General features: G+C 43.7%; 1 protein-coding gene across 3 annotated transcripts in view; it reads right to left on the reverse strand.

Annotated features, from left to right (window-relative positions):
- Positions 1 to 12,477, reverse strand: part of ift122 (intraflagellar transport 122 homolog (Chlamydomonas)) — a 31,974-nt gene that overhangs the window by 8,395 nt on the left and 11,102 nt on the right. For all 3 annotated transcript variants that reach the window (XM_080855746.1, XM_080855745.1, XM_080855744.1), the window contains exons 15-21: positions 12,152 to 12,292; positions 11,832 to 11,885; positions 8,506 to 8,667; positions 6,291 to 6,457; positions 3,137 to 3,308; positions 2,772 to 2,874; positions 285 to 425 (exon numbers count right to left, since the gene is read on the reverse strand). In XM_080855746.1, coding sequence (XP_080711872.1) covers positions 285 to 425; positions 2,772 to 2,874; positions 3,137 to 3,308; positions 6,291 to 6,457; positions 8,506 to 8,667; positions 11,832 to 11,885; positions 12,152 to 12,292 — 940 coding nt within the window. The remainder of the gene's footprint in view (positions 1 to 284; positions 426 to 2,771; positions 2,875 to 3,136; positions 3,309 to 6,290; positions 6,458 to 8,505; positions 8,668 to 11,831; positions 11,886 to 12,151; positions 12,293 to 12,477) is intronic.

A 12,477-nucleotide genomic window follows, 5' to 3' on the forward strand; every position in this document is an offset into this window, starting at 1 on the left:
ACACACACACACAGTAAGGCCAATGCAGGTATGTAAATAGAATCACAGGATCAAATCCCTTTTCATAGAGATCGCAGTTTGTTGTCATACTTGATACACCCTGCCAAACCTACCACCCCCCTCCCCACACACACACACACACACACACACACACACACACACACACACACACACACACACACACACACACACACACACACACACACACACACACACACACACTCACACACTCACACACACACACACACACACACACACACACACACACACACACACACACTGACCTCTTGCGATGTCCAGACACTGCATGGCGAGCATCCAGTAGTAGTAGGAGGCGTCGTTGAAGCGGCTCTCCACCACAGCGTTGTGGGTGAGCTGTTCCAGCACGCGCACGGCCTCTGCCTGCCTGCCCGCCCGGTGGAACGCTGCGGGGAGAGACGGGGGTGGAACTGAGAGCCTGTCTGTGCCCGTGTGCCAGCCACACTGCTGGACTGTCCTGGGCTGAGTGGCCTGACCTTCCATTGCCACTGTGTGTGTGTGTGTGTGTGTGCGTGTGTGTGTCTGTGTGTGCGTGTGGGCTTGTGTGGGCTTGTGTGTGTTCGTGTGTGTGTGTGTGTGTGTGTGTGTGCGGGTGTTTGTGTGCGTGCGTGGGTGCGTGCGCAGTGTGTGTGCGCAGTGTCTGTGTGTGTGTGTGTGTGTGTGTGTGTGCGCGTGTGGGTGGGTGAGTGTGTACTTGTGCTGGGCTTTGATACTTTGTATTAACACAGCGACAGTGGCACTGAATGTAATTTGTTGTATGGGTAGTAAGCTGTGACCATATGTATATATACATAACAACACATCAAATAACTAGCAGCTTCCCATCACTAAAACATCATCATAATACAGCAAACTTGAATTTTGCACATGTTATGGTAAATGTCATAAACTCTTTTTCATAAAAAGCTTTTAATACCTTTAACGTGTGTAGTGAATATGTCAAAAGTAAAGTAAGTAGCTTTTGTTGTAAAAAAAAAAGAAAATGTTTGTGAAAATGTTCACCCTTTCCCATAAAGTCCGATTATATGACTGTGCAAATAAGAAAGGCTCCCCAAAACACACGGTCGTCTCATGTATCCACTGAGAGTGTGTGCGTGTGTGAGTGTGTGTGTGTGTGTGTGTTTGTGTGTGTGTGTGTGTGTGTGCATGTGTGTGAGTGCTGTACACGTTCATGCACAGGGCGTGTGAACACTGGTGAGCTTTGGCTCTCACTTCAGAGCAGCCCAATCCTGCATTTCCTCAGACAGATCTCCACCCCTTCCATCCCACACGCTGTTTCCTCCACACACACACACACACACACACACACACACACACACACACACACACACACACACACACACACACACACACACACACACACACACACACACACACACACACACACACACACACACACACACACACACACACACACAGATAGACACACACACACACACATAAACACACACACACACACTCACACACAGCCGCTACCGCTCTCCTCACTGCTCTCTATCTCTGGCCGTCCTGCCCCGGGCCACAGGCGGTGTGCACTCAGCAGAAACCCACCGAGGGCCTGTGCTCATTTTTCAGCCTTAATCTCCAGCACAAGCCCTCTGACAGCAGAGCCGCCAGCAAATGTCAAACAGCGCAGCACTTAGAAACCAGAGCAGCAGTAAAAAGTGAGCCGCCACTGCCGCTGCTGCGTTCTCGGCCTAATCAGGACCGGCTCACGGCCCAGACCACGACCGCAACCTGCAGCCTGATAGCACAGACGTGGGTCTGTGCACTGGAGTGCTTTGGGGGTGATAAGAGAGGGTTCTATATCTAAGTGGCAGGTCATTTTGGTGTTTGGAACTCACATTAGGCTTGATTCTCTCACTTTTTCTCTCACTCTCTCTCGCTCCCCCCCCCCCTCCCCACACACACACACACACACACAACCACACAAAGCAGCACACCCAGTACATTCACCACCTACTACCACCCGCACACGCCGGCACACACCCACCCGCCCACACACACACACACACGCGCGCACACACGCACGTACTACCCCCCCTCACGGTTACACTCATCCTCTCTCCCTTCCCACCCCCTCCATCCCCCCCACAGCATTCATTAGTGCATGGCAGTCTGCTGATTTGACATGCATGTTGATGTCCCAGCAATTATAATCATAGGCTCTTGTAATCATGATTACAAACTGCATGCCATCATCGCAGTGTCTGCCAAACCAATACTTAAACAACACACACTTACACACACTCTCAACTAGAAGACCTGGCACAAACGCCACTCAAAAATACCAAATGCACCCACACAGCTTTGCATGCAGACAAATGCAGACAAGCAATACACATTCACATATACTCAAACATCAGACGCAAACAGTACCTCATAAAGCAAGTCTTCCAACAAACTATCCCACAACAAACACATAAACAGAAAAGTCATTGCAGACTGGCGCCTCACCACACACACACACTCACACACACACACAAACAAATAAGTCACCTACCACATACCAACACTACAAACAATCTCTTGCAACAGAGTAAAAACAATAAACACATACGTGAATGTACACACACACACACACACACACACACACACACACACACACACACACACACACACACACACACACACACACACACACACACACACACACACACACGCACACACACACACACACACACACACACACACACACACACACACACACACACACACACACACACACAAACCTTTCTGGGCCTCTTCAAAGCGATCGTTCTCTGCCAGCCACTGGGCATATGGCACATACACATCATCTCTGAACTCTGGGTGCTTCTCCACCAGGGAGAAGGCCTATGTGGAGATGGATGAGGACGGAAACACAGACACATGGAGAAATGAAGATCACCTGTCTATTTGCAAACCATATCAAAGCTCTATGAATCAATAATGTGCCTTGTAATATAGTACAAATGAGAGACTGCCAGCAACTGAGAGTGTATTTAATCATGCTTGTGTACATGCAATTGTGTGTTTCCATGTATGTATGTGTGTGTGTGTGTGTGTGTGTGTGTGTGTGTGTGTGTGTGTGTGTGTGTGTGTGTGTGTGTCTCACCTCGTCCCAGTGCCGGGCATCAACATGTAACTGTGCCAGTGCCTTTAGGTCACCCATTTTGGTGTAAGTCTCAGAGGCGTAACCATGGTGATTGAGCTGCTTAAAGAAGGCAGCGCAACGGGACAGCGGCTCTCGCTCTGCTTTATCCAACTTGCGAGCCAGATCTATCAACCTGACAGAAACACAGAGAGAGAGAGAGGAAGAGAAAGAGAGAGAGAGAGAGAGAGAGAGAGGAAGAGAAAGAGAGAGAGGAAGAGAGAGAGAAGAGGGGAGAGAAAGAGAGAGAGAGAGAAAGAGGAAGAGGGGAGAAATAGTACATGTTCAGATAAGAGAGTTCATAACAAGACTTATGGTGACAAGAGGAATGCACAAATTTCAAATCCTCTATAGCACTTAAGCACACTCCAGCACAATTGTTAAAGCCATGTCTTGCACATCCTTTGCAGTGGTTCTACTAGCCACAAACTACAGAAACTGACAAACTCAGTCAACATCCTTCTTCGTTAGCTGGCTGCACGACAAAAGATTCACAAAGATATAGTCCATGTTTATCTGGTGTCTGATTTATCTGATGTTCTTAGCGGGGAAAACGCGGTGCTGACCTTTTTTAGGCAGTGAGGACGTTTAGCAGTCTTGCCTAATCAATCTACAAATAGACAGTAGTTTGGGAGGAAAACCCACAACAGTGAATCAAACTGATTAAATGCATGTAGTAGAAGTGTCTATTGAAGTCTGTCTCATGCTAAACTGAAACAGACAGTGCTTTATGTACTTTATAATCAAATGCTAAGCATGTAATACATAAAGCTGCTTAAAATGGGGCTGATCATACTTATCAGATTGTCCTCTGCGTGTGTATGTGGATCATGAATCCTCTGCTCTTTTCCTTTAACATGCAGCCCTCTGGCACTGCCATGATCAAGCATGGCATCAATTTACAATGCTAAGCACATGACAACCAATTATAGTTATCCATCAAGCAGAATAAAACCACTCAATTAGAAAGGCTAGACTCCATCCTTGTAAACAGAAAGGTTTTGATGATTAACAACTTTCTACTTCTGAACTCAGATTAAAAACTGAAGTTAGGGAAGCCTATAAGAATCTCGTTAGCAATCACTTATTTTCATAACATCTTTGATATCTAACACAACTTAGACCAATCACTTATTTTCATAAAATCTTTGATATCTAACACAACTTAGACCTTGATGTTGCTGCTACTGACCTCACAATTCACATATGAAACAGATTCCTGGGAGTAGCTTCTTCAAAATCAAGAAAGTCAAATTTACACAATGATGCAGAAAGCTTTTAGTTTGTACACTCACCAAAAGAAGGGAATGTGACCATACTTTCATATCTATCCTATCTTCCTATTAAGTCAAAATGATCCTTACTTCACAAACCTGATTGTACAAACTAGGAGTGGACATTGCCACTGAAGCGATGATGCCACGATATTTGAGCCACAATAAAATATTATTGCAATACTTTACATTTTACGATACAAGTATTGCGATTTGATTCTGTGATACATTCTGATTTATTGCACATTTTCCGTATACCGGGAGTCTGTCGTCTTGGCACAATACATTTCAACTCAACTGACTTCCTTTCCAATTTCCGCTGTGAAACAAGAAGAACAAGTTCTTCTGTCATCATGTTTCAGAAGCAATGTTACCAAAGAAGATGTATATATCAAGATAAAATTAAAATCGCAATACTAAATTAAAATAATATTGCAATACTTGTCACAGCTGTACCAATATGATATTGTGATACTACACTGTATACATTTTTTCTCCACCTCTAGTACTGACCTTATTATACCTAAATTATTGAGCTACTCTTCGGTGGAAATGTTCCCACTTCATCAGTGTAGATATCTAGAAAATAATCTAGAGAACCTTTTTTGCCCCTACATTATGGTTCTTTCATACTGCTCTATTTCCAAGAGATTAACAAAGGGTTGAATGTCTGCCTGACATAAGTGTACATTCTAATGCATATCTGTGTATCTATATTATCTGCATCTGCCATCACTTGCTTCACTGCGCACCACCCTCCCCCCCCCCCCCCCCCCCCCCCCCCCCCCCTCCCCTCCCATCCCTTTCTCATTATTCCATCTCTTTTCTGGACCAGCCGTAGGCCCCCTTAGGAGGCCCCTGTTTTGAGACGGATATTGCAGAGGCTTTCTTCCTGTTAAAGAAGAGGAAGGAGTTTCTCCTTACCGCTGTTGCTATTTATGCACTGTGGCTTTGGCTTATTGCAGACATCATTAATGGAACTGTACAAAAGGTCAAAAAAACTGAAATGGACACAACTAAATTCTATAGTGCCGTGTGGATTCAGACACTGGCAGTACTGTACTGTATATGTAAGAAGGTAATCTGTGCCTTAGTTGATCCTGAAGCATCCTGACAGACAGAGACAGCATCCTGACATCACAGAGTTGATACATTCATATCTTCCCTGCTCCTGGCATTCCATCATTGTCTCCCATCATGTAACAGTGTAGTATAAAGGCTGTAATATAAATAATTGCCAACGTCGTTTCATTGCTCTACTTACCCTAGTGACCTTACGAGCACACTGCATACCCACTAAGCTGTTTTATCCAGTATTCATTTTGTAGTAAGTTTAAGTTTAGTGTAAGTTGTATACCATCTTTATGTCTGTATGCATCCTGTATATTTGTGGCATGTATGCTAGCATGCTTAGCACGTGTTACGTGTATATGAATTTGCCAATGTTTCTGATGCTATCCCCACCCTCTGTTCTCGCTTCCCTTCTATGTCTCTCCTGCTGCGTAGGAGACAGGAGGTGCAGGGGAAGTTTATTTAGTTCATGAGTTTAAGATGGAACTCCCCAGGCCAAACAAACATTATCCCCTAGTTTGTGCTGGCATTCTCCCCCAGTACCTCATTCACACAGCTGGCTTGTGTGTGTGTGTGTGTGTGTGTGTGTGTGTGCGCGTGTGCGTGTGCGTGTGCGTGCTTGACTGTGCCTGCTTGACTGTGGTATGTTAGGGTGTATGAGAGCATTTATGCTGTCAGTGAGTGTTGGTGTGTATGTGTGTGTGTGTGTGTGTGTGTGTGTGTGTGTGATTGACTGTGATATGAGAACAAAGGTGTGTGTTTGTTTGTCTTACATGTCCACCCATCCGTGCTCTCCGATGATGTTGATGGCCTTGAGGTGTTCTCCGGCGCTCAGGTACATCTCTGCTGCAGCTCTGGGCTCCTTGCTGCTGCGTGCCCAGTCCGCCTGCTTACTCATCAGCACACGCGTGTCCTTAGGGTCCGCCGAGCCCAGGTAGTCCTGCACGCACACGGGTGTGCACAAACACACGCACACACACACCCGTGCAAATATGCACACACGCATTCACACACACACACACACACACACACACACACACACGCAGTAATTAGGACTTTACCAAAATGATGCATAAACAAATATAAAGTGAAGTGTGCTTTTGACTCTGTATTTCAATGTATTTAATCCCCTTAATATGACATGTTTGACACATAGACATATTCACAAATGAAGTAGCACGTTCATCAGATCCTTTTCTGTGAAAGTCAGAAAATGAACAACACTGCAACACACCACCAACACACTTTGAATGAGATCAGAACCACAGCCCAAGGGAGCTCAGTGCGGGCCTGACTGCCATGTGGCTGCGGGAAGCAGAAGGGAGTGGATGGGTGTGGATGGATGGAATGAGTTACTGATGAAGAGTTCAGCTTAGCCAAGGAAGAAATGCAGCCCTTCAAACCAGCTCAGAATCAGGACCACCTCACACATACACTAACACGTAGCCTACTAATGTTCTCTTTCTTCTTTCTCTCTCTCGCACACAAACAAATAATCAACCAGAGCATACACAGACAAGACATGCAATGGCATGTAAACACACAGGCCAGCACACACAAACACACACAAACAGACACACACACAGACACACACACACACACACACACACACACACACACACACACACACACACACACACACACGTGCACACATAGTCACTTATCAAAGGCTTTTAACATAAACACGTTCAACACACACACTCTCACACTCAGACTAAACTTGCACTGACCCACAAAAGAACGCCAACTTTAACCCTTGTGTTATAGTAACCCAGTCACACTATGTATGCGTGTGCGTTGGGGGTGGTTGTTTCTCTTCCTCTCTCTAACACACACACACACACACACACACACACACACACACACACACACACTTTTTTAACCGGATAATATAGCCTCAAGAGCTCATAAGTATTTCAAATAAGCCAAACAAGGGACAAACAGGGAAAGTACCAGGAGCTCACACAGCATGTGTGTAAAAGTGCGTGTGTGTATGTGTGTGTGTGTGTGAGTCTGTGTGCAATACATACAGATACTTGCCGTTCTTTTTGTAAAGAACCTCATCTACGAGCATTAACTCAAGTCTGAAGGTGTTCAAAATATGAAAGGCCTTTAATAGTGCCGTGCAGCACAAATCAAGCCCCTCTTAACTTTGAAAGACAGCCTGATTGCTCACTTTGGAGGGTCTCTGTGAATCAGTATGCAGACTGAGATCGTCTTACTCGAGTGAGCAAAACAGTGGGAGCGCCGAGAGTAAACAGACTAGATGCAGCACATCTTTTGTAATTACAGGAATAAGGAGGGAGTGAGGAGTAGTGCACCTCAGTGCTCCGCATCGCCTGTCTGCACACAGCCCATTTCTCACTGCATACTTGATCTCTTGTTAAAGCATTTATTTGAAGGTCATTACATTTATCACTGTCTGTCTGATAGTCCAGCAGCCTCCGCAGCGGGCGGCTTAACACGCTACGTTCTCCGACTGAGCTTCTTAGGAGGTCCTTTGTCCCAGCAGTCATAAATCTCTAACTATATGACTACACTGTTTTGCACTATAAATCTACACTGTACATAACTGTATTGTATTGTATTGTCTGTTTGTATTGTATTGTATTATCTGTACATGTTGTCTGTAATTATTGTAAATATGAGAGCTGCAAGATACCAAATTTACCCGCGGGATTAATAAAGTATTTATCTATCTATCTATCTATCTATCTATCTAGTATACATACTTACATTGCAGTAAACATACATATTGTAGTATATATACTTAAATTGTAGTATACATACATACTGTAGTATAAATGCTTACATTGCAGCATACATACAAACTGTAGGATACATACTTTTACACTGCACTGTGTTCAGTCAGTAAAGCAGACAGCTATAAACCACATCCCTCGTGTAAACATGTGGCTATTCCATGCATATGTTGATGTGTGTGTGTGTGTGTGTGTGTGTGTGTGTGTGTATTGCGGAGGGACGCACCTTGGCAAACTCGAACATGCGCAGGTCTGTGTACATGCTGAGTGCTCTGTTGTCATAACCACTGCGCCGGTAAAGCTTTGCAGCCTCGTGAAACTTCCCCTGGTAGGCAAACACATCAGCCAGAAACAGCTCGCTGTTGCTCTCCCCTCTCTTCTTCCGCTCCTACACACACACACACACACACACACACACACACACACACACACACACGCACACGCACACGCACACACAAACACACGCACACACGCACACAGAAAGATAGAGAGAGAGAGAGAGAAAGAGAGAGAGAATAAAACAATACACACATTGTGTTATTGCATTTCCATTTTACAACATACTTATACACTATCTACAAGTGGACAAATTAACACACACACGAACATTCCACCGCCAAATCTTTTCCAAAACATCAGTGTTAGCATTCAATGATCCATTCTTTCCATACAAAACCTTCAGGCAACAAAAGCATTTTTCTCACACAAATCCCCTTTTCCTGTGCAAGGTTTATTGCCAAAGGCAAAGGCTGAGTTATCGTCAGAACCATACAGGCACAAGCCCTCATTCACTCTTACATCAGTCACACATCCATGCCTTTCACTCTCTCTCTCTCTCTCTCTCTCTCTCTCTCTCTTCCTGTCTATGTCTCTCACTATGCACACAACACACAGTAACACACACAATAATCTCATGCAAAAGGCCACAAAAGGTTACATAATAACATCTCCACTACTTGTAGTAGTGTACTTGTGAACTACTTGTGACTCTGTATGTGGTGTGTCTGAATGCTCAATGTGGATATGTGTGTCAAAGGCTAAGAAAGAAGCTTTTACAAACGGGCTAATGCAAATTAACACTTTGTGTCAGCAGTATGAACCAATAAACAGAAGGCTGAGTATAGTCTTTAGTGCAGTGATCATTGACGATAATAGTGGCTGGGTAATTTTCCACAACTAAAAAACAAGTATGCTAAGCCAGTCCTTAAACTGTGAGTGTTACAAGCGAAGGTTTCAAATCTTGAATCTTACTCTTTTATATACAGGTGCATCTCAATAAATTAGAATATCATCGAAAAGTTGATTTATTTCAGTAATTCTATTCAAAAAGTGAAACTCATATATTATATAGATTGTTTACACACAGACTGATCTATTTAAAGTGTTTATTTCTTTTAATTTTCATTATTATAACTGCCAGCTAATGAAAACCCAAAATTCAGTATCTCAGAAAATTAGAATATTGTGAAAAAGTTACATATTGATGACCAATGGTGTCACACTCTAATCAGCTAATTAACTCAAAACAACGGCAAAGGCTTCCTGAGCCTTTAAATGGTCTCTCAGTCTAGTTCAGTAGGCTACACAATCATGGGGAAGACTGCTGACTTGACAGTTGTCCAGAAGACGATCATTGACACCCTGCACAAGAAGGGTAAGACACAAAAGGTCATTGCTAAAGAAGCATGCTGTTCACAGAGTGCTGTATCCAAGCACATTAATGGGAAGTTGAATGGAAGGAAAAAATTTGGTATAAAAAGGTGCACAAGCAACAGGGATAACGACATCTTTGAGAGGATTGTGAAACAAAGCCCATTCAAGGGAGATTCACAAGGAGTGGACTGCAGCTGGAGTCAGTGCTTCAAGAGCCTACACGCACAGACGTATCCAGAACATGGACTTCAACTGTCGCATTCCTGTGTCAAGCCACTCTTGAACCAGAGACAACGTCAGAGGCGTCTCACCTGGGCTAAAGACAAAAAGGACTGCACTGTTGCTCAGTGGTCCAAAGTTCTCTTTTCAGATGAAAGTAAATTTTGCATTTAATTTGGAAATCAAGGTCCCGGAGTCTGGAGGAAGAGAGGAGAGGAACAGAATCCAAGTTGCTTGAGGTCCAGTGTAAAGTGTCCACAGTCAGTGATGGTTTGGGGTGCCATGTCATCTGCTGGTGTTAGTCCACTGTGTGGTCCAAGGTCAGCGCAGCCATCTACCAGAAAGTTCTAGAGCACTTTGTGCTTCTCTCTGCTGACCAGCTTTATGGAGATGCAGATTTCATTTTCCATCAGGACTTGGCACCTGCACACACTTCCAAAGGTACCAGTACCTGGTTTAAGGACCATGGTATCCCTGTGCTTGATTGGCCAGCAAACTCGCCTGACCTAAAACCCATAGAGATTCTATAGGGTATTGTGAAAAGGAAGATGCGAGACAACAGACCCAAACACACAGAAGAGCTGAAGGCCACTATCAGAGCAACCTGGTCTTCCATAACACCTCAGCAGTGCCACAGACTGATTGCCTTCATGCCACGCCGCATTGCTGCAGCAATTCATGCAAAAGGAGCCCCAACCAAGTATTGAGTGCTGTACATGTTCATACTTTTCAGTAGTCCAACATTTCTGTGTTAAAAATCCTTTTTTCTATCGGTCTACAGTAATATTCTAATTTTCTGAGATACTGAATTTTGGGTTTTCATAAGCTGTAAGTTATAATCATCAAATTTAAAATAAATAATCACTTGAAATATATCAGTCTGTGTGAAATGAATCTATATAAAATATGAGTTTCACTTTTTGAAGAGAATTACTGAAATAAATCAACTTTTCGATGATATTCTAATATATTGAGATGCACCTGTATATATATATATATATATATATATATATATATATATATATAGGATATATATATATATATAAAATATATTTCAGACAGGAAACTCTCAGAATTAGTAAATAAGATTTTATTAATGTAAGTACAAGGTAGTATGTTTGGTCATGGCGCCCTAGATCTGCTCAAGCTGCTGCTGCAAGTTAAAGCTGCAAAACTGCAACTGAAGCTGCATAAAATACAATTTACACTGTAAATTGCTGCCACAATAAATAAGACAAGCAGGAATTAACGAAAATCCCCCTTTAACTATAAGCAGATCTAGACAGGTGGAGCTGGGGAGGAGGAGGGAGCAAATTAGCGACGTCATAGCTCAAGAGCTGGGTGAATCTGGCCTGGAGACCGGAGGATTTAAACTAGCGCGGGCGTATGGGAGCAAGGTGATTGGATAGGTTGCGTTGTCACTAATTAGGGGCATCACTTCCGATTTCCTGTATGAACTTGGTCATATGTATAAAAGAGAGAGAGAATAAAACAATACACACATATATATGTTTTTTTCCCTTATTTGTAATATTAAAGTTTACATATGTGTCAAATCTTGTTGTCTCACATGAACTCTTTAGCTGATATGTATCTACTGTAAATGAGTTGGATATTGGCACCACTTCATAGTGGTTGATGTTTCCTGTCCAGTCCCGAGAGCCTAGGCCCCTCACTCACCTCAATGCTACTGATGAGCTCCAGGTAGCGCAGATCCCTCACTCTGATGAAGGCCTTAGGCAGGGGTGGTGAGGAGAGGAGAGGAGAGGAGAGGGAGACAAAAACAAAGGAGGGTGACAAGTAGAGCTTCAAAAGTCAAATTTAAGCAGCTGTTGTTGTTGTTGTTGTTGTTGTTGTTGTTGTTATGGCTTACACTTCTCCTTCTAACAAACACAGGCACAAAGCTTTTTTTTACTCAACTTCGTATACCCTTGTGGAAACAGGAAAGGATCAGTCTGGCATACACACACACACACACACACAAACACACACACACACACCTTCTTAGCTGTGTCAAAATCCAGGCCTTCCAGGGCCTCCGTGGCCAGATCTCTCCAGTCACTATCGGTCACGCCCAAGCAGGCAATCTGATAGGCCTCTTTAAACATCCGCCTCTCCAGGTACTGATACATAGGAGCTGACTGTTCAGAGAGAAGGGTCGAGGACAGGGAACATGGCAATCAGTCATTTCTGTCAAACGAGCTGGGGGACTACATTACATCTGTCAAGAACCCTAAACAGAAGATAAAGTAGCACAGACACAAACAAACAAACAATACACACACACACACACACACACACACACACACACACACACACACACACA

This window comes from Sprattus sprattus (assembly GCF_963457725.1).
Source record: "Sprattus sprattus genome assembly, chromosome: 18".
NCBI classification, from domain to species: Eukaryota; Metazoa; Chordata; class Actinopteri; order Clupeiformes; family Clupeidae; genus Sprattus; species Sprattus sprattus.